The sequence below is a fragment of the Archocentrus centrarchus genome, chromosome 22 (assembly GCF_007364275.1).
Source record: "Archocentrus centrarchus isolate MPI-CPG fArcCen1 chromosome 22, fArcCen1, whole genome shotgun sequence".
Classification (NCBI taxonomy): Eukaryota; Metazoa; Chordata; class Actinopteri; order Cichliformes; family Cichlidae; genus Archocentrus; species Archocentrus centrarchus.
This window is the reverse complement of record NC_044367.1, coordinates 556,017-579,067: the sequence shown is the minus strand read 5'-3', so window position 1 is coordinate 579,067 and position 23,051 is coordinate 556,017. Positions and strand designations below refer to the sequence as shown.

General features: G+C 44.9%; 1 protein-coding gene across 1 annotated transcript; it reads left to right on the top strand.

Moving 5' to 3' along the window:
- On the top strand, nucleotides 1-22,747 carry rin3 (Ras and Rab interactor 3). Its single transcript, XM_030759113.1, has 14 exons — nucleotides 1-263; nucleotides 8,777-9,326; nucleotides 12,118-12,232; nucleotides 12,333-12,405; nucleotides 12,590-12,681; nucleotides 13,872-14,889; nucleotides 16,527-16,707; nucleotides 16,802-16,973; nucleotides 17,299-17,420; nucleotides 18,361-18,547; nucleotides 18,786-18,917; nucleotides 19,011-19,177; nucleotides 20,046-20,160; nucleotides 21,663-22,747. Exons 1-14 carry the CDS (start codon nucleotides 229-231, stop codon nucleotides 21,929-21,931), a joined length of 3,228 nt encoding a protein of 1,075 aa, XP_030614973.1. The 5' UTR covers nucleotides 1-228; the 3' UTR covers nucleotides 21,932-22,747.
- Nucleotides 22,748-23,051: the final 304 nt, after the last annotated feature.

Here is a 23,051-nt window from a genome sequence, read left to right as displayed (position 1 = left end):
GACCAAAGTGCTCGGCCTCTTCCTGCCTCACGATCAGCTCAGGAAGTCGAGGCTTAAACAGAGGGGAGGGCTGACACACAGGAACATATTTTCCCCTTTGCCTTGTAGTTTTTCCTTATTCAGTCCTGCTCCGATCAACAGGACGAAGAATAAACGGGGCAAAGAGGAGGCGGGGTTTTCGATGGAGCTGAGAGCGAAGGAGCAGTCGAACAGTCAGTCTGTGGAGATATGATGGAGGCCAGCGTTGCTCCCCAGGACGTGGGGTGAGTCTGAGAGCAGTCTGTGATGATATGTACGAGTGAAAAAAGCAGTTAGGAGCCTTTTTGTGAGGAGGGAAAGGGGGATGGTGTGGTGTAGAGGAGGGAGTCGGGGTTGAAAGTCAGAAAGCCAGAGAAGGAAAAACAGATGTGATGACTCACTGACTCATATATAGGTCAGTGTCCTCCCAGAGTTTGAGGAAAATCCTGCTTCTGTGTTCAGGTTTTTAAAACTTCAGGACAAAAAATGTTCTTCCAGGATTGCTGACATTTGGAGTCTGTTTTTCCACTTTCAGGGAAGAGTTCAACTGGCTTCAAGCTGATATTAAGTGCTTGAAAAAGGCAGATTTGATCATTATGGGGCATGCAGCCAACTATTTGAATGTCAGGTCAACACTTACTTCAGGATTTAAGTCCCTAAAATGAAAAACTCTTCAGTTGTAATGTTAACGACAGACTTTCCCTCACAAAACATTTACATTTACTTTGAAAAGTGTTTGTTGCTTTTATTCCTCACTTTTAATTTAGTTTATTTAATTTGTACAAGAATCAAAGACTTTATGTAAAAGATGGACCTTCCGAAGCTGAAAACTGAAGCCAACCTTGAAGCACCAAAAGCTGCAGTTCCTCTAACGTCCACCTGAGGCTCCAGCAGAGACTCCAGCATTAAAATGTCTGACTTTACAGCAGAAATAAACATGCTTAGAACCTGATACAAAAAGCTGGGGACAAAGGTTTTATAATTCACCTTGAAATTTAATTAAGGTTTAAAGTTTGCATTATTAAGGGCATGACCTCTTTGACTGACAGGTAGATGGCAGCACAGGTGGCTGTAGCTGCTAGCTGTCTGCTCGGTCAAGTCAGCTAACTGGAGTCCCTGAACTGGACCTGTGGACCGAGTTTGTGCTGTTCTGACCAATAATATGGCTGCTGTGCACTTCATTGGACTAAGAACATCCAAGAAGGCTGAGCTCCAGTTTACTGAGTAAAATTCTCAGATTTTATTCAGATGTTGCTGAGCGCTCATTAACGGATATCTGTGTGATGCTCTAATACATTCTATAAGCATTAACAGATAACTTAGAATTCAAATATGGTCAGCCAACATGGTTTAAGCCAAAATGCTAATGCTGATACTTCAAAGTGAGGAGTCCAAAACCAACTACAGCCATCTTTTCTATACAGTCTATGTTCAAACCTGCATCCTTTCTAATGTCCAGCAGGGGGCGACTCCACTGGTAAAGAGTCTGATTGCAAATGAGCCTCCTGCTCAGAGTAACCAGGCTCAATTACACTGTAACTGGCTGGTTCAAAAAAACCTCTTCAGCTCTGGGTTGTGTAGTAATGATAGACAAAGGCTTGTTTATCTTTAAGATGTGTGCTTTTTATTATCTGGATAAGAAAATAATATATACTGGTGAGGCAGGTTGGCTCATTAGAAGCAGCTCAAGCACAGCACACTACAAAAGAATAGCACATTATAGCAGCCCAGAAGTTTGCTAGCTAGCCTAGCCAGTGCTATTATATGATTGTTATAGCACTCCACAATTGCAAGAATCCACCTGAAGTCTTCTTATTAGCAGTTACATCATTTACAGTGATTATATAATGGCTAGCGAGATGTCAATTCTTAATAATCATGTACACTGCTATACGCTACAACGCACCTCAGGCTGGTCTCTCATGATCTGGCCACATTTCAACACCGCTGGTGGCATTTATCCATTGCCTCTGAGAGGACAACATTAAGCCAGTAACCCTCCACTTAACAACATGTTGTGGTTATTATGGCAAGTGGAATCACATACACCATAAACAGTGTTACATCAGCTGATCTCTGAGCTTGGTGAACTCTTTCCTGATGGGTTTATGGTCTCCATCACTCACTCAGTTCATCCAGTTCCTAATCACCACATTACTGATGGCAACAACCCTCAGCTTGAGCTGATGTTGTTATTGTGGTTCTGAAGGTTGTATTTAGTCAATGCAAAGTCAGCGGTGGATGAAGTATTGTGCTGCTCTACTACATTTCAGTATCACTTCTGCATTTAAAACTCCTCTGGGATAAAAGTCTGTTGATCAAAATGTGTTGTGTGGGGTTGCCCAAGGATCTCTCTTGGGGCCACTGGTTTTTTTTTATACTGCATATTAATGACATGTGTAGTTTCAAAGACACTGAAAGTAATTTTGTTTGCAGATGACACAAACTTCCTGTGCTGTGGAAATAGAGCACCAGTCAAAAGTTTGGACACACTCTTGACTGGTACTGTAACTTGGAACAACTTTTAAATGTAGCAGAAAAATCAATTAAATACACTGAAGACCTGGTTTGACTTCAAGAGATTGACACATTGAGTAAAACAAAATTCAGAACATTCAAAGATACAAATTCTAGAAAATGTATAATGAATAGCAGAGAATTATAAAAAGTGGATGAAATCAAATTTCTTGAAGTGATAATACATCACAAAATATCCTGGATACCCCGCACTAAAAGGGCAGCATGGTGGCGTGATGGTTAGCACTGTTGCCTCACAGCAAGAAGGCCTGGGTTCAAATCCATCTTTCTGTGTGGATTTCATGTTCTCCCTGTGTTTGTGTGGGTTTACTCCGGGTACTCCATTTCCTCCCACAGTCCAAAGACGTGGGGTTAGGTTAATTAGTGATACTAAATTGCCCATAAGTGTGAATGGCTGTCTGTCTGTTAGCCCTGTGACTGGCTGGAATCCTGTACAGGGTGTACCCTGCCTCTCACCCACTCTATGACAGGTGGGAGAGAGACACACAACCCTGAAAAGGATAGCAAAAGAAAATTGGTGGATGGTTCCCATCTTAAATATAATAAGGCAAAATATCAAAAATTTGTTGCGAATCTTTATAAAGTTAGAGATTTTATAAATCAAAGATCATTATATATCATTATATAGCACATTAATATCTTTGAATAAGCACAAATAACCATTACAGCATCTAGCTGTGCAGAATTTACTGATCCCCTTTCTCTGTACTGAATCCATCTGTAGTTTGAGGAACAGTGTAATGGTAAAAGCACCAGTTCTTATATAGCGCTTTTCTACTGTGACTGAACACTCAAAGCACTTATACAACATGTTTACATTTACCCATTCATACAAGCACTTCCATCTGAAACTACACTAAGTGCTTTTATTGTCTAACATTCACACACATTCATATTCCAACGCTTGTGTCAGAGAGCAACTCAGGGTTCAGTATCTTGCCCAAGGATACTTTGGCATACAGCCTGGAGCAGCCAGGAATTGAACGGCCAACCTTCCGATTAGTAGGTGACCTGCTCTACCTCCTGAGCCACAGCCACCCCAGATATAAGGTGGTGCTTTGGCTAACACACAGTAACCTGCATGCTGAAGCGGAGGTTTCTGGAGGAAACTCCACACAGACACATTTGAGCTCGTGGCTGTGACCTCCAGTCCAACTGAAACGGTCAGAGTCATATTCTTCAGATCTTTCCTGAGGATAAGAGCAGAAAGGAGGAAAGCAAAGATGAACCTGGAGCCACAGCTGTGTTCTCAGCTTTTCTGATGCATTTATGGACTGGTCCTTAACAGATCACTCGTTCTCACACACACACACACACACACACACACACACACACACACACACACACACACACACACACACACACACACACACACACACACACACACATTCAACTGACAAATGCATCTAGGGCAACTTAGGCTTCTTGCTCAACATGCACCCTGGAGGAGGCAGGTGGAGCCTGAGCTTGATCCACTCACGTGCCACAGCCACCCCATTTTCTCACTAGAAGATTCAGAGTTTGTGGCGGTCGTAATCAATGACTACAACCAAACACTCTTCAGTCTGATCATCCTGAGGCAGCGAGCATGACTCACTAACAAACATGAAAGACAGGAAGTATCAGACCCTCTCCTGCATGCAGGAAGTAACAGTCTGCCCATTGAGCTGGCTCAGGGTCTGTAAGAGTTCAGTGTTTCCAACTCAGACCAGCACAGATGCTCAGACAGATACAGACGTGCTGATGGAGCTGCACGGTGGCAAAAACATAGACAAGAACTGTGTGGCGGTGGTGCAAGCTGATGTGTAAAATTCCTCTTACTGGAAGACGTTTCACCATGAGGCCATCATTTGATGACAGGAAGCAGAGCTCTTCCTCTCAGTGGGTGTCGAGTTGCCAAACAGATGCTATCGTCTCCATAACCATCATCATGCTCATCTAACTGTAGGATCCACAGGCCAGGACCATTCAAGCCACTATTCAGACTGCATTGTGATGTAAACCACAGCAGCAGGCTATGAATGAAGGGATATTTTTAGACATTTTTCATCTTTAATAAATAGTCAGTGGCTGAAGGGTGACACAGATCAGACTGTTATAAGATGCAGTGGAGGGAAACGGCTTTCCCTGACTTCTAACTTTCATTTGCTCAGGTGAAGTGAAAGCACCTCAAATTTGCACCTGAGTGAAGCAATGGTGAGGGAAGAACTCTGCCATCAGCTCCTAAAATCATTTGCAGTTAATCTAATTTCTCCTCCACTGGAATAAAACGTGTAGTAAATGTGAGCGTGTGATGTTTCCGTGTGGCTCAGCAAACATGAATCAAATACAGGATGTCAGTGCTGACCGTTTCAGCTGACTGAACAATTATTCTGCCGCCTCTCTTCCTGTGAGTGAACGTCGAGATTTTGGCGGTTTGGGCCGGGATCAGTTAGTCACATGATTTCATCAGCTGTGGAGACGATTCTTTTTAAATTCACTGAAGACGTGTCAAAGTGGAATTTAGCAGTTTAAATAACTTGTATATGCTCTGTGCACATAACAGTGGAGGGTGCTGAAACCTCAGCAGCTTTTTTAAGAATGTTCCCCCCATCTATTGTTTCATTTTCTGCTGCTCACCCAGGTCTGGGTTTGCAGAGGTCACTGGACACAGTTTGCCACAGTTTGCCAATAACTGTCAGTTTATCTGCTGTAATGTGCAACCACTGATGCTCTTAAGCTTCCAAAAGGGGAAGTAAGTGGTCTGGGCAGCCCAGAAAGCAACTATATCAGTGCTCACTGACGCGGTCATATTGTTCTCCAGCTGAGAGTATTTATTATCTACCAACTGCAAACAGCACTTTACATTCAAATAAGACAAAGAGTTTACATGATCCTGGTGTGATGCATTTCTCTGTGCATCACAAAGTGTGTTAGTATATCTTCGGTGTATTTAAAGCCAAACCACCTCTGGAAGATAAGGCAGATGTAACTCATGCCGCAGCAGATGGGAGCAAATGCTGCTCTTCGGGTCTATCCAGGCATGCTGGTGCTCTGTGAGTGTTTATGACAACCATTTATGAATAAAATTTTCATTTACTGAATCATTATTTTATACACACAATTTAACCTGAAAAAAACTCCTTTAGTGAAGTTGACAGAAGGATCTGACTGACAGGCAGGAGGTTATTCCTCTGAGGTCCATGTGACCCTGACCCTAACCCTAACCACGATCCTGACCCTGACCCCCTCACCCTAACCTCTCACAATATGTAAACTGTTCTTTATAAGGCTCTTCCTGTTAAACTAGAATCCTTCAAACTGCAAAAGGAAGAAAAAAACTCTTGTAATGTGTTTCTTTCTGTCCTTTGCCATCATCTGGGCCGTCGACGTCAACATGCCTGAGATCTGAGATCTCGGGCTGAGATCTGTCAGGTGCCAAGAAAGCTAGAGACACACTTGGAAACTGAGAGAAAACTTCAAATGAGCACTGAATGTGAGCGACACACAGAAAGTGTCACACAGGCTTTAGAATTTAACGTTCTCTACTTTGTTCTAGTTCACCTGCCCAAAGGAGACAGTTGGTGAAGATGCAGAAGGAATGAAGGTGGATGAGTTTAAATACCTGGGGTCAACCATCCAAAGCAGCAGACAGTGACCAAGAGAGGTGAAGCAGAGAGTGCAGGCAGGGTGGAGTGGGTGGAGACAAGTGTCAGGGGTGATCTGTGACAGAAGGAGAGCAGCCAGAGTGACAGGGAAGGTTTACAGGATGGTAGTGAGACCTGCTGTGATGGATGTTTGGAGACGGTGGCTCTGACACAAAGACAGGAGGCAGAGCTGGAGGTGGCAGAGCTGAAGATGCTCAGATCTTCACTGGGAGTGATCAGGATGGACAAGATTAGAAATGAGTCCATCAGAGGGACAGCTCAGAGTCAGAGAGGCTGAGATGGTTTGGATATGTGCAGAGGAGGGAGGGTGGATGTACTGAAGATGGAGCTGCAGGCAGGAGGAGAAGAGGACGATCTCAGAGGAGGTTCATGGATGGAGTGAAGGAGGACATGCAGAGGGTTGGAGTAACGTAGGAGGATGCTGGGAGATGGAGGCAGATGATCCGCTGTGGCGCCCCCTATGGGCAGTAGAAAGAAGAGGAAGTTTTCTCTTGTGTCTTATTTTGGGTTTTGCTTCACCTGTGCTGACTGCACCTGTGCCTTGTTTTCCACCTTTTATAATCCCAGTCAGTGTGTATATAAGTTAGCCTTTGTCAAAGAAATGACGAAGAAGAACTCATGTTAAATAAAAAGCAGTTTCAGTACAGACGGAGAGGATTACATTAAAGTAAAGGTCGGTCTCTCCTTTGGTCTCCTCAGTAACCAGAGAGATGTAGAGCACCTTATCACATGCCCACGTGACCACAGTGCTTCCTCTAACAATGCTTCATGATAGCAACTAACTGTATTCACAAGATGAGGTGAAGAAAGAACCCCTCACTGCCATATCTACTGCTTTCAGGGACTATTCACTTGCATCCAGAGCAAAATGATGAATAAACTACTGAACAGACGATTTGAGTTTGCATCGAAAATCTGATCATGCTCGAAAACACAAGAATAAGCTACACCTGCTGACCATAACTCAGTCCGCCACAGACGCTCAGCGGTGACTGTACGAGGCTGGAAAAACACACACACCGTTTGCTCCTGTCGGTCGAACTTTACGCTGTTTTGTAGCCTTTAAAAATATATATCAAATGAACCCATGACCCAGTTTTAAGCTGTGCTATAATTTTAGATGAAATGATGTGAAATATAAAATGAGTCACTTGCACTGACAGACCCCAGAGACTGTTCTCCTCAGCTGCAGTCGTCCTCTGCTCCAATTTCAGTAACATCTGTGCCGTTTCCGGGCTGTTGTTTCAGTCAGGAGCCTCTGAATGCTGCAGTTAGTCATCAGTCGGTGAGCACGGAGGAACGGAGGCCGAGGAGGACTCAGCAGGATGTACACATATGCTAATGGTGTCTGCTGATGTTTTTTTAGAGTCAATTAGTCTTTATCGTCTGTGTTAAGGACTTAAATGCTTCAGCTGAAGGCAACTGGATTCCATTTTTAGGTCCTCGAAGGTGTTTCACCACTCATCCAAGAAGCTTTTCACCTTGAAGGTGGTCCTGAAAGTCACCATTTGAGACACAAAGAATTCACACCTTAGCTCATGATCTGCATGACTGAAAATATCCCCTCTTAACAGTGCAGCAGCAGAACCTGTACAATTAAATTACACTTAACCTCTTCCACCAGGTCACCACAGGTGGGGTTAGGTTGGATTTTAGCCAGAAGCTAAAACTGCACAGTTCTCAATCACATTTAAAGAGCACAAAAATGCATTGCTCTGGTTCATGTGCATCCCTACCAGGGGTAAAGTGGCCTCAACAACATAGCTCCTGAGATCCCTCAGACACACAAACCTCATCACCGCAACAGGGTGGCGATTCATGGAAGTGGACCAGAATTTTTCCAGAACCGAACAGCAGAGCCGTGATCCTCAATTTAGCAGCCGTGTTCATTAAACGCTGGCTTTTAGCAGCATCAGCAGCCGGCAAGCTTGTGTTTGAAGCCTGGTCTGTGCAGCTCCTCCATACAAAATCAATGGTTTTATACTTCATTTCTGTCCTGGTCTGGTTTTACAAATTGAAAACCTCAAACAGGGTAGGGAAGCTTGAACTAACACACTTTAGATTTTGGTCTTTTCATCAAACTAGTGAAACAAGGAGAAATCTAGACTGCATACTGAAGCCGTTTGCATGGAAAGCAAACATCAGCCGAGTCAGCTGATGTCGCAGTGATGTTTAAAGACAGCAGGTAACAGTCCAGTGGATTTGGCATCATGTGCATCTCAGTGATTTTATAAATGGCTGTTTTTGCAATGTTAAACTTTAGACTCAAAGAAACTGAAACAACCTGTAGGTGTTTCTTAAAGGGTGGGGCAACAGTTTTAGTGGGCCTCCACCCTTAAAATCCCCCCCTCCTCTAAGCAAATGTCTGATTAAAGACAGCAGCTCTTTGTGTTTTTGCCATAACGCAGCTTCTGTTAGTGCAAAACAATGCAGCACATTTCCTACAGCCAGCCAGCTGCTGATCAACAGCAGCTCCGAATGTTCCCAGAAAAACATCACGAGCCTTAAAGATGAGACAAACACACATCCTCTGTTTATTTACACCCCTGACCTTTAACCTTTTCTCTTTGCAGCCCACTGACGGGACCACTCGACCCTCCCTCCGTCCCCTCTTCCTCTGCCCTCTCGCAACCCTCGCTGCCCCCCCACCCTCCAACCCGGCCGTGTCGGCCTAAACCTCCACTTTCTGCAGTCAAGAACTCCCCTCTCCCCTCTCGTCCTCCTCTACCTCCATCCACCCCTCCATCCCTCCCTCCTCCTCTCCCTCCCGTCCACGCACCTCCTCCCTCTCTCCCCTCCAACCCTCCTCCCCCATCGTTGCCTCCCCCTCTCTCTCCTTCTCCCATCTCCACTCCTCCTCCTCCCCTGCTGTCTCTCTCGTCTGCTGTCTCGTCTGATCCGACACCCTCTTTTTCTCCTTCCCCTCTTCCCCCTCCATTATCTCTTACAGTCTCATCCTCCTCTTCTTCCTCACCCCCTCCTCCCCCTGTTTTCCCACCATCCTCACCAACCCCTCTGGTGCTGAGCGCAGTGGATCAGCTGGTGGGGAGCACCTCTGTGTGGCAGCCCAAAGGACTCAGCCAAGAGCAAAGCACCAGCATACTGGAGAAGGAGAGAGCCGGAGTGAGACACACACTTTTATTTCTTTGACACACAGATTTCACCTGAAAGCTCCATTAAATTCAAACTAATACATCAGCAGAGTCACAATCACCTGGAAGGCTTCAGTTTGCATATTGCGGTCTGAGAGGCTCCAGAAATCGATTTTTATGCACTTCATCAAGTTTTTCACTTCCATAGTGCCCTAAAATCTGTGTGGCAGTGACAGCATTCACCCCATAATTAGCCATTGTTACCCTTTTGAGTATTGCCCTAATAGAGCACAATATTATGCAGACAGCTGACCATATTCCTCTATATCTGGTGTTAATTAAAGAGTATTTAACCTATAATTGGTAATAATGAAAGGGATTTGTCTTATAGATGGCTGTAATTACCCTATAACTGACGTTAGTTTGAATTAATTACAACATATTTACCTCAAACTAATCATAAGGGGAATTAAAGGTAATACACCTCATAATGTATATTCACTGTGGGGTATTTACCCTAAAATTGATTACAATTATAGAGTAACTGGCCTAATCACACAAGTTTTTTAGGGGGTATTTACTATAATTGATATTAATTACAGGGTATTAACACTATAACTGGTCATAATTAATTAAATTTACCCTAAACATGGTGGTAATAACAATGTATTTATGCTATGATGTATTAATTACATGGCATTGGCCCTGTAATTGTGTAATTACAAGGTAATTACAACAGCTGCTGGTTATTACAGGGTAAAAACAGTTTTGGGGGGATTTTTTTCAGGTAAAATGTTGAAAAAAATGTTTCAAACACCAAAATTCACAGAATCTAACAGTTAGAGGGTACCTGAGGCAATTACTCCATGACTAACAGAAGATTCAGTATAACTACACAATATTTTTAGGTAGTAAGTAGTATAATAATTGTGATAATTACGAGGTAATTACAGTTAATGATGTCTGAGCAGAGATGCAATCTCCATAAGTAAAACGTGGATGTGAGGCTTTAAGCGAGCTGCAGCACCAAGCTCCTGGGATCCACTGTGCCCACTCATTTAGCTCCTCGTTAGCAAAGACGCAGCGCGAGCATCACATTTCCTGCCGGATTTCATGTCAGAGAAGAAAACAGCTCGCAATAACCACAGAACCAGGACCAACTTCCTGTTTTTCTTCAGAAAACCACTCTGGATTGGAGAAATGCTGTGAAAGCAGTCATGTGTGGTTTTAAATGCTCTCACTGGTTTAGGTGTATGATATCAGCAGAAAAGCTTCAGACAGGCGAAGATCTTTTTCACTTACAGAATATAAGTTATGAATTGTGACTTTTTGCAATCAGGGAATTTTGTGTGGTAAACCTGATGACCTCCAGCACACAGCAGGTGCACTCCTCCTCTGCCCAGGCAGGTTAATAAAACTATGACAGAGCTAGAATTCCTTCTGGCTCCTTCGGAGGTCTGATATCAGAAGTCATTGAGAGCCATCAGGCTGTGTTTGTTAATTTATAAGCTGAGCGTGCACGGTTGCCATCAGGATGTGTGGCCTCTGAGCTCCTGGTGGGCCGTGGATGACCCGGGTCCCCTGGGTCTATCCCTGCTTGCCTCAGGATCCAGAGGGGGGGTGGTTGTGGCTTCTTGTCCTCATTATTGAGTACGTTCCATGACAGAGGAACACACACACACACATTACTACAAACTACAGCAAGACTATATGTATGTGTATATATGTAGTATATGCATGTATATATATGTGAATGTGTATGTATGTGTATCTATCCAGCTTCTATTATTTTTTTCTGTTTCTGTTTTTCTGTTTCCCCTTTTTTTTCTTCGTCTTCTTCTCTGTCTCTCCCTATCTCTCTTCTTCTCTTCCTTCCTGCCTGTCAGATCTGGCAAGAATAAATAAACTAAAAAGACAAATACAAACATTAACAAGAATAGCCTATAGAAATCTTATAGAGCTCTTCTTGTAAAAGCAAATATGTTTGGTACTACAGTGCATTCAGATCATCATTCTGATCATTCTGATTGCAAAAAGTGCCAGACATGACAGGCCCAAAAAGAAGAAAAAAAAAAGAAGCTGAGATGCAGAGGTACAGGTATGCATGACGTGCTTTGAGAATCCAGGGCTTCATACGTACAGATAACACATGCACATCAAAGGCAATGCAGCCTGGTGCCAAACAAGATCATCAGCTTTAAACTGTGACTCACATCTGGAAACCAGACAAACACAAACAGAACTGAGGAGGAATTTCCATCTTCATGTGTGGTGGCTCTGCAGGAAGATTAATTCAATTAGAAAAGCTGAGTCTCATTGCGCCCTCTTCCAAAATACTTTGCTGCCTGAGTTTTCTCTTCGCTTAACATAAAGAAAGACATTTCCATCATAGACAGATGCAGAAAAGCTGCAAATAGGTGCAAAGATTCCTGAGACTGCAGGAAGTGGAGTCTCTGATGCTGGTGGAGGAGCTCCTGAGATCTCCACTGAAATGAAAACAGTCTGACCTCAGACCTCCTCACAGCCCGCTAACCTGCAGAGGGCCTGTGATCTTCAGAAAGAATCCTCTTAATTTTCAGTTGCATATAATTTTCTCTTTATGGGACCCATTAAATGCACTTTTGTGAAACACTGATGTGTAAAAGTGGCCTCAGTGTGTCAGGTTTAAAAAAGCCCTTCTGCTGTCACTCGACCTGTGAGTCGTATAAATGTGACTCATCACCCTGTCTGTGCACGTATGTGCTTCTAAAACAGGACTTAGATTCTTACTGTAAATCACATGACCTCGAAGTTAAAAAAAACACACTTGTTGGTATTTGCAGGCCTTCTTGATGCACGCCACAGAGGACGGAGCCGCCGTGACCATATCAGTACGGCTGCCCGATGAGCAGGGGGCGCCGCTCCTACGCAACCTGAAGATCAAACAACACAAGACGTGTATGTGCTGCTTCTGGCGTCTGAAGCTTCAGAGTGAAGTACAGACATCACACAGAGTTACACAACGTCACTGATTCTTTCTCCTTTTTCTCTGCCTCAGTCATCCACTTAGAGGGCTCCTCTCTCGTTTTTGATGACATCTTTAAGCTCGTCTCCTTCTACTGTGCCAGCAGGTAACACAAACACACCTGCAGCTGCGTGCGCTCTGTCGCACAACACTATAAAAACAAGTCTGCTATACCCAGCACACGCGTGCAAACTCACATTCACATGCATGTGCACACACGACTGCAGACAGCAGCACTCTTTCACTACCTGCTTGCATTCACCCTTTGTCCAACTCAATCCACCAATCAGGGATGTCCTGACTGTCCCACTGAGGTTACCCACGGCCATTACCACGGCAACTAAGAGAGAGGAGCTGGAGATCGTTGCTGCTATGGGTGCAGGTAAAATAACTCTACATCACTGTAGACAGATCAGCTCATTTAAAGACTATATTTGATAGAAAATAGTCCAAAGTGACAAATCAAATTTTAATTATCAGATATTATCAGATGACCACATTTTCTGGTGGCTTTTGACAAATTGTCGATAACAGGTTGAAGAAAACTGAGGATGACGTTACAAAATGTGTGCAGTTCAGTAAACATGAACATTACGTTTCTTGTTTACTGAGGCCTGAACTACTAAACAGGTTTTAGATGTTTCATACTGACCAATCAGATCTCTGGAAAATAATGTCACCAATCCTGGAAAATCCCTCAGAGTGCAGACAGTTGGATGGTCTGCAGGTTTTTAAGCCTGTCTGATAGGAAGAATTTTTATGTTGCACTCACATCAAACATGAAGCAAAGTTTCACCATGTCCGGAAACCCACAAATATTCAGCAGCCAAAGGATGCAGAGCAGTCCTGAAACAGATTTTCAGAACTGACCATAAAGTCCTACAAATTCTCATATTTTTCTTCAAGCTCTCTCCCTTTTTTGAACCATTCAGACAGCAGCAGTAAGCTCCTCCTCCATCCCTGATTGTTGCTGGCGTCCTAAAAGTCTCAGCTGATGGGTTTGTAACGTACCTCGAAGCAATTTTTTCTCTCAGTTCCATCACTGCAGAGACTTTGTACATTTTCTATAAGCTTTAATTAAGAAATGACCCTAAAACAGGACTTTATGCTTGCTGCATTTTTTTTCAGGCTGCAGCTGAAAGAATTCGTCCGACTCTGCCTTAAACCCAGGAGGGACGGGTTAGGGTTATCTGCAGCCTCAGAGTCTCAGTGCATAACTGTTCATACAGCTCACACTCTGCTGCTCGGTCTGCAGCAGCTGTGCTGCTTTCAGTCTCTATCACGAGTTTAACCTCTGCAGATTTTTCTGATATCATATTTTTACCTTCATTGGAGCTGTGCAGCCTTGTCTAATGCTCATAGCTAGACTGGCAGGCCCTGGGCTGAGTTAAAACCACCTTCATCTGATTGATTGGTGCTGAGGAAACGCTGAACCTGCAGAGACCCCTAAAAATGACCCAGACTGAACATTCAGTCAATGCGTGCCTGCTGTATAATCATGCCATGTGGGATGATGCTGAAATGACTACACTTAGTAAGGTGAATGTAAATCAGCGCCTGCTTGTGTTGCAGATTTCTGGACGTCTGATCTGAACCGGTCGGCTGAGAACCAGGACCCGGTTCCACAGCAGGACCACATGTACCTGTATGTGAACTCTGTTCCTGTGGAGGAGAGACCCAAAGAACTGAGCCCCTCCTCCTCCACCTCAAAACACGATGTCACCACCAATCAAAACATCACCTCCTCCCTGCAGAACGGAGAAGCTTCACAGAAGGTCAAAGGTCAAAATAAAACAAGCCAAGAGATTAAATACAAGCGGCCCCCACCCCGACCCCCCAGCCTGGGCTCAGGGTCCGGCATAGGCCTCCTTTTCACCCCTCCTCCCGCCTCACCTCAAGCGTTGTCTTCTGCAACTCCAGAAGCTGAGAGAAAAGAGGAAGGAAGGGGAGGAGTAGCGGAGAGAGAAGAGAGGAAGTCAGCGTTAATATCACCTCCTCCGTCGAGGCCTCCTGTCCCCCCGCAGGGCCGAGCCGCTCCCCCTCTGCCTCCTGCTCCTCTCTGTCGCACCTCTCCTTCCAGAAAGAGCTCAGAGCGAGCGGCAGGAGAAGGGACAGAGAGAGAGAAGGGACAAAATGCTGCAAAGAAAGCTGAGAAAGAGGAGGGAGGAGAGAGAGAGGAGAAAATAAAAAGTAAATCAGGTCTGCTGTTTGAGCACGAGAGCAGTGGCCAGCAGCTGGAGGAGGAGGAGGCAAGCAAGGAGGGAGAAAGAAGAGGCAAGGAGGAGGAGAAGGAGGACAAACTGAAAAGCAGCCCCCAGTGCTTGCTGCTGGGAAAGAAACCATCCCGCCCAGTACCTCCACCGAGGAGGAAACCAGCCATCCCAGACTTGGCCCCGTGCCCCAGCCAGGCCGGAGGAGCCAATCAGAGCACTGGGATTAAAGTGCCCCCTCCATCTCCAGCACGGCGGCCCGATGTGTCGCTGTACTCACCACAGGGGGGCGCTATCGTAGGAATGAACCCTGATTCCAGCTCCACCAGCAGCGCAGAGGAAGACGGAGAGCCGAACCAGGACCTGGAGCAAAATCACAAGTAGGTCTGCACCCATCACCTGGGCTGGGTACGACTCTGGCTGCATGACTCCTAGTGGTCACTCATGGTACCATCACAGACACCATCATAAAGGAGACACCAGTAACACAGCACAGCTCCAAACATTAAAAATCACTCTTTTAATGAAGTTTTAGTTTCACTGTCAAACCCACCGCTCTTACAGAGAAGTCAGTTTTAGATTTGTGATGTATACACACAATACTTAATTATGAGCCATTATTATATGGTTGTTTGGTTGCTTTCGGCTCTTTGTTTAAAATTTTTCTTATTTGAAGTAAAATGTCTAAATGATTTTTTAATGCCTTTGTAAAACAATTATTCAACATGAAACACGTTTGAACTTGTCTGCAGCCACTGTTTCATCTGCCTGAGGGCCAAACACGAGACTGAGCGTCCAAAGCCAAAGTTTTCTACACTGCGTTTCTTTTTGATCAAATATTGCCCACAACATTTAAAAAATCCTAGAAATGTTCAGCAGATCCAGCAAGTCCAACACAGAAGTCCAAACAAACGCTGTCCTGCTGAGCAATAATCCTGCAACTTATTCCAGCGCCGTCCTTCCAGCAGCTAATTAGGACTTTGTGGGGCTCTAAAACGGGACGGTACCCCAGCTGCAGCCAATAGCAGCGCACATCACCGTCCAACGAGACCCTGTCCATTCAATGCACAGGCACCATCTTTGAATCTGGTATCTGCTCTTCTTAATTCACCAGTCGGATTTTGAGGAATATTTTCCACCTTTTAACATTTTAAGAATGATCATTTTTGTCTCCTGTAAACACCACCAAGTGTTGGACTATTGACACGAGGCCAGCTGGGTCCATGGATTTGGCTGATGACGACAAATTCAGTCATCATCATTATGATGCAGCCAAAACAAAACTGCAGTTGATTGGAGAATCACACAAAGTGCAGCCCACGTTTTCATGCAGCTCCTGAGGCGTCTCTGCTGAACGTGCAGGTGTGATTCTGCCAGCAAATAGCTGCATGTGAGTGGATGGTTACACTGTACATCGATAAGAAGAGGGGCTCCAGAATAGACCCCTGCTGTACACCAAATGTGATAAACAAAGTCCAAAAAAGGCTGCTTACCTTTACCAGATACCTTTTAGCAGGCTGAAAAACTAGATTACAAATAAAAATCCACCTTAAATGCACCCATAACATCACTACATATTTAGAAAAGTGCTGCAACGTGAGGCTGATAGTCCTGTGATTTCAGATGTGGCACACCTTTCAACCACAGGAGACTTTATATGATATTTTAACCACTCTGATGCTTTCTATCACACACAATAAGATGCATGCTCTTAGATTCTCAGGCTGCGCGTTGCACATGCTTCAAACAGGCAACAACACTCAGGAAGGAAATTTGTACAGAGCTGAAATCATCAAAGCTTTTGAGGTCAGTGTGAAAACCTGTAAGACACCGCTCCTTTGTGTCGTAAGTCTCAGTAAGGACTGGAGTTCAAGCTCAGCTGTATCACTGTGCTAGCCAAAAGGAAGTCGGATTTGCAGAATGTTTATGAATTTAAACATTTCTAAAAGCATCAGGTGTCACATGGACAGCTCAACGGAGAGGTAAGGTCAAACTAAAGGCGTTCCTTTCTTTACAGCCGCCTTGTAGAGAGTCGCAGCTCCAAAGCACCCATGAGAAGAACCTCCACCACAGTAATGTTGGACCGGGCTCGCTACCGCCTGTCCACCGTCCTCACCGGACTCATCAGCCACGAGCGTCGTCTCACGCAGCGCATCGTAGAGCTCGCCAGGGACCCTTTCAGCTACTTTGGCAATCTGGTGGGTGCACAGAGGTGGAAACCTCCCACCTGAACCTTCAGTTCAGTTATCCTCCGCCTGGATGGCCGTGTCACACCAACTGCTTTGTGTTTAGGTGAAAGAGCACCGCGCGTTCACCTTGGAGACGATGTCGAGCCACTCGTCCTCCACAGAGATGTTGCAGGAGATCAGACAGATGATGACTCAGCTGAAGAGTTACCTGCTGCAGAGCACTGAGCTGCAGGTCATGCTGGAGCCACAGCACCAGTACACACAGGACAAACTCGGTAAATTCAAACTGTTTTATGCACCCATATTATTTTTAAACATGTTAAATGTGAACTTTGCAATGTGGGGACTTTTGAGATCAGTCATTTCCTGTAGCTTTACTTCACACTACATCATCTTTTCTGTGGGGAGAAGAAATAAACTCTGACATCAGTGTGCAGAAGTCTGAAAACACTAAGAGTTGTATAATAGGAATGATGGGCCCAAACAATAATCTAGGTTAAGGTGGCGTCTCCAGCTTCAGTTTGAACTGTTTGTTTTTAACATATTTTGAAATCTGGTTGTTTTCCATCAGAAATAAATGCTGTGTGTTTGTGCCTGCAGAGAGCATAGTCGAAGCTGCTCTGTGTAAAAGTGTACTGAAGCCCCTGAAGGAGCCGATCTACCAGAGACTGGAGCAACTGCACACCAATGACGACAGCCTCAAGCAGCTGGCTCAGAACCAGGTGAGACACGGTTACTGCTGCAGTCCTGGTGTCAAGTGAACATGATCACCTGGACTGATTCAGTGATTCCCAGCCTCTCTCACCTGAAGGGGAACAGCACCCCTCATGTCCTGTGTGTTTAACTGTATCTCAGCCATTCAGCTTACTATCGATCATTTATGGTTAGTGATCATTTCAACCACACTACTCATAGGAGTCAATGGTTTCAACTGCTGTCCACTCTTTTAGCTGATAATTTCCAATGTTTTATTTATAGTTTTAACAAACCTTAGTCGTACTTTTACTCTATGATCAGAGCTGCTTTGATTCTTCATGACTCTGATTCAACAAGGTACAAGAAACATTCCAGTGATTTTGGACATCTTGACAGCATCACACAGCATTTTCCACAGGTGAGCCTGTGTGAGCCTCAGTTTCCTGCTCTCAGCTGACAGGAGGAGCAGCTGAGTAACTGTAGCCCATCTGCTTCATGCTTCAGAGATGCTCTTCAGCACACCGAGGCTGTAATGAGTTCCTTTCTACCAGCTGGAGGCAGTCTGACTATTCTCCTCTGATCTCTGGCACCAACAGGGTATTTTCTCCCAGAGAGCTGCCCTCACTGGACAACTTCTGTTTTTCAGACCATTTCCTGGAAACCTTAGAGTGTGGGAAAATCCCAGCAGAGCAGCAGTTCCTGAAACACTCAGACCAACAACCATGCCACCTTCAAAGTCACTGAAATCACCCTTCTGATGTTCACTTTAAACTTCATCACGTGGTCTTCACCATGTCTGCCTACATGCACTGAGTTAGCTGAAATTGTAGCAAGCAGTTTCTATGCTATTTTCTTTGTCTGTTTTAATCATTTACACATGTGTCTGTAGCACTGTGGGAGTCAATGCTGTACGGCAGCAGGCGTGTCCTTTGTGATGCTGATGGTGTTTGTGTTGTTGTGTGTCAGTCTGTAGTCCTCGGCAGCACCACCACGGCATTAGGAATTACCACTGCTATCCCCGAGGCTTCAGCTATGGAGAAGATCAGCATTAAGCTGAACAACCTCCATCAGGAGTACTCTCCTCAGAAGAAGATCGAGTTGCTGCTGAAGGCCTGCAAGATCATCTACGACTCCATGTCTGTCAGCTGTCCAGGTCAGCACTGCCACCTGTCCTTTAGCTCCCGTGTTAACTTGAATCAGTGGTCACCACATAAACTGTAACTCCAACTGTCACAGCTGTGCCACAGCGGACATCCCACCGCTGCTGTTTGTGTTGGTCCAGCATGTTCAGATCTCAGGCTGTCAGATACGGCCATTCTGCCAGAAGCTGCTGCAGAGCTGAGGCTGTGTCCATCTTTTATTACAGCTGATATTTGCATATGTCTCTGCAGGGCGGGCCCACGGCGCTGATGACTTTCTGCCTGTGATGATGTACGTCCTGGCCCGGTGCAATCTGTCCGCTTTGCAGCTGGATGTTGAATACATGATGGAGCTGATGGACCCGTCGCTAACACTGGGAGAAGGTGCACAAACATACACTGCTGAAGATGCTGAAAATGCTCATATACACACTCATCACTGATTACATCACTGAGTGTGTATGTGTGTGTGTGTAGGTTCCTATTACCTGACCACCACCTATGGGGCTGTGGAGCACATTAAGACGTTTGACCAGCAGAGGTCAGCAACACGCCAGCTCAGCAGAGAGGTACAAGACTCCATCCACCGCTGGGAAAGACGACGCACCTTCAACCAGGAGCGCATGGCTCAGGGATCAATACGGGTACACACACACACACACACACACACACACACATACACACACACACTTGAAAACTCGACATAAATGTAAACATTTATTCTGAAGTTCTGCAGACTTAAAATAAAATAAAACAAAATAGAAACAAGAAGTTTCTTTAGGTCTAGTCTTCATCAGTCTGGTGCCTGTGAGGCTTTGGTTTATTCAGACATTGGTGTTTAAATCACTGTGAGTTTACTGTCTTCACTGTTTGGATTGTAATTTCTGTTCTGAACGTCTTAATTTGGCCCTGACATGTTATCATGATTACAAGGATTCAAACTAACATTGAAACTAAAACTGATCATTTTCAAACAGCTCAAATCTAAACTGGAACCAGCAAATCCACTTAAATATTCACAAATAAGCTCATCAGGTCTTTACATCAGAGTTAAAAGTTGCTTTTAAGATAACCTGAAAGTTTCTGGCAGTTTACTGACATCCTTAAAAAATGACAAAAAAAAAAAAGACAAAGCAGCAGATCCTGGAACAGCCACAGAAGCTCTGACAAAGAGAACACAGGAGCATGTGCACATGGAGAGGTGAAGATAAACACATGGGAGGAAGGAAGACTGATGCAAAACAGTAAGAAAACAAACCTTCAAAGTAAAACAAGACATCAGGAAGTAAGAGAAGACTCACTCTGAACACGAGCCTGTAGATGGGGACACACCTTCAGACGATGGTAACGAAATCAAAGCAGAACCACAAACTAAACCTGATCAATGATGCTCAAAAAACAAAAGGCTCAAAAAATAATAAATGTTCACATCCAGGACTGTGTGTTTTACACTCTGTGAGAGTCGTTGGCTGCACGCAGGTCTCTTCATGTCTTTGTTTATGTGGTGTGCAGGATTTCCTGACGGTGTGCTGTCCTGAGATCGGGGCCAACCCAAAAACCCTGGGCGTCCTCCCCACGACCACCATCCAGCAGCTCTCTGAGCAGTGTGCCGCACGCTTCGAGCAAGGTAACCCCATGGCAGCACATTTAAAGGGCAGGGTTAAATCCACGGAAGTTAGAGCCACAGAAAGCCTTTACATGGTGCTGTTATAGGTAGTTAAGCTCAGCTAGAATAAATACTAGCAGCAGCAGTAAAGCTTGATCACCCGTCCTAAATCTCACTGTTAAGGTTTTATAAAGGTGTTATTCACAAACCTGAGTGGCTGAAGTCAGTCTGAGCTGGAGACAGGTGGCCTCCCATCAGGTGACCCGTGCCATCCCCTCACTCTTGGTGACCGAATTTGAAAAAAAATGTGATGCAACCAGTGATTTGTATTTTCCTAGTTGCAGGGAGGTTGCAGTCTTATTTTCACTCTAGAGTGACTGAGCCATCACTGAGCTTTTATCAGAGCAAACATCTCAACGTGCAATAACCAGCAGCTCAGTTAGAAATAGTTCTAAGATTAAAGTCAGAGACACAAGTTCATCCACTCGATCTGCTTCTTGAACATCACCTGGAGATCCTCGGTGGACTTTCTAGTAGAAGAAAGTTTGTGTTCAGCATCACTTTATATCACCTTTTTTACAACAAAACATTTCCAATCAAGAGAAGAGTAAGAAAATCAAAATGAGCTCAATAACTCAAATTTCAGACCTCCCAATCCAGAGGCCTTTTGTGATCCCACTGAGCTGGTGGGCTACACACTGACACACTGACTGAGTCAAATCACAGCATTTTAACGCTGACAGCGGGACAGTGCACCGATGGCTGTGACAGTCCAAACATGTTAAATTCACCATGTGACAAAAAGGACCGAATCTACACGTAGATAACAGCTCAAAGGTGGTGTTTCTTCCTCTCTCAGCTGCTCCTTTAGGGGGGCTGCAGTGGATCACCTGTCTTCATCTCTCCCTATCCCAGCTTCTTCCTCTGTCACTCCAACCCTCTGCATGTCCTCCTTCACTCATCCATGAACCTCCTCTGAGATCGTCCTCTTCTCCTCCTGCCTGTAGCTCCATCTTCAGTATATCCATCGTCCCTCCTCTGCACATGTCCAAACCATCTCAGCCTCTCTGACTCTGAGCTGTCCCTCTGATGGACTCATTTCACTACCATCCTGTAAACCTTCCCTGTCGCTCTGGCTGCTCTCCTTCTGTCACAGATCACCCCTGACAATAATCTTCACCCACTCCACCCTGCCTGCACTCTCTTCTTCACCTCTCTTGGTCACTGTCTGACCTCAGGTATTTAAATTCATCCACCTTCACTCCCTCTGTTCCTTACAGCTTCTCTCTCATCTGTCTGTATTGTGGGCGTCACGTGGACGTCTGGCTTTCATTAAAATATTGTTTTTCTTTGTATTTGCTTTCTTTATTGCAATAATCTGATGTGTATTTCTTGCTCTGTAAGAGATGGTCGGATAAACGATGTCAGCGTCTGTCCATCTATGGTTCAGTTTGGACTCAGTCATGTTTGCTGGGTTTATACAATCCTAGGACAGGAAGTGACTCCTTGTTTCTCCTCTGCAGACTCCTACACGCTCAGCGTGTACATAAATGGCGTCCACCACCCTGTGGCCCTCACAGAGCTCGCCCTCAGCGTGAAGAACAGCTGCCAACCGGGAGCCTACTGCTTCGTCTATCACCCCGCCGACCAACCCGGCAACTCCGCGCCCCGCCGCACCTGCCCCACCGACCCGCCGCCGGCTCCACCCGCTGAAAGTTCGGTCCCTGCCGACAGGGTGCCCGCTGATACAGAGGAGTCCAAGGTGGAGGAGGAGAGTCTGATCAGCTTGTAGCTCCTCCAGCATCACAGTGGGAACTACATCCCCACCATCATCAGTGGAGATACAAAAAGAAGGAAAGCAAAATCCAAGCGACGTTTTCATCTCAGGTGTAATTTAAAATTAAATCTGAGTGCACGTAGAACACAGATTTCAGCACATGGTGAGACACGTGCAGCACGACTAAACTGAGACAAAGACTGAATTTAAAGAGCAGGAAGGGGTCTGGAACCCCGACGACTGCAGGAGGTGTGACAGAATGTAAACTTACATGTAACAAGCACATATATGATCATGTTTATACTGTTTATACCCTTTTGATACACGATGCTACTCTCTGTGTTGTTCACGCTTTTCTTTTTAAACCCTTCGAGTCGTCCTCGAGACTAACGCTATATTTTAGAGGCAAAGCGGAGTTTTTTGGAAAAAAATGTGAATCCTTTTTGACGTGTTTCTGTTAGAATCATTGTTTTCTTTGTTCCATGAGTTCTAAGACTCGGAACAACTATTTAATTAAAAACAGAAGACATAATCTGATTGGCTGGGATGAGGGTTAACCTTTTAATACCCACTGGAGCAGCCTGGGATCAAACCACCACCCTTCTGATTAGTAGGTGACCTGCTCTACAGCCACACCTGCCTTCAATACAAATCTGCATATTCAGTGTGTGGCTAAAATAAAACCCGGCCCTGAGGCTTAATGTCGGATGACTCGGTGGATGTTGAGAAGTGATGCGACACACAAAAACTTCCAAACACCTTCCTGAAGCTGTGGAGCTCATCTTCTCCATACTCGCGCTGTCTGTGCTGTTAATAAACGGGCTGTTAAACACGCTGATGCTGTTTCTTGGTTGTGTTGATGTTTCTAAAGGATCTTAAAGTGTTTAAAACTGTTTCTGCAGTATAATAATAACTAACAGCAGCCTGAGACCCTTCACGCCATGCATGAACATGCAGTAGTCCCTGCAGCCCACAGTTTTAGAACTTCAGTTTCAGGTTCCTCACCTTTATGGCTTTTTTGGGACTGCACACCTGCTTCACAGATACTTCTGCAACCAGCCGGTGAACACAGAGAAGGAGCTAAAGAACCAGTTTCTCAGGAGCTGACAGAGAGTGAAAGCAGAGCAGAGTGAAC

What these genes read in the sequence shown, in the direction of transcription:
- rin3 (XM_030759113.1), top strand. Translation starts at nt 229, where the DNA reads ATGATGGAGGCCAGCGTTGCTCCCCAGGACGTGGG. An exon ending in GATCAAACAACACAAGACGT is followed by an intron (nt 12,233 to 12,332) that starts GTATGTGCTGCT and finishes TCTCTGCCTCAG; the next exon opens with TCATCCACTTAGAGGGCTCC. An exon ending in GACCTGGAGCAAAATCACAA is followed by an intron (nt 14,890 to 16,526) that starts GTAGGTCTGCAC and finishes CTTTCTTTACAG; the next exon opens with CCGCCTTGTAGAGAGTCGCA.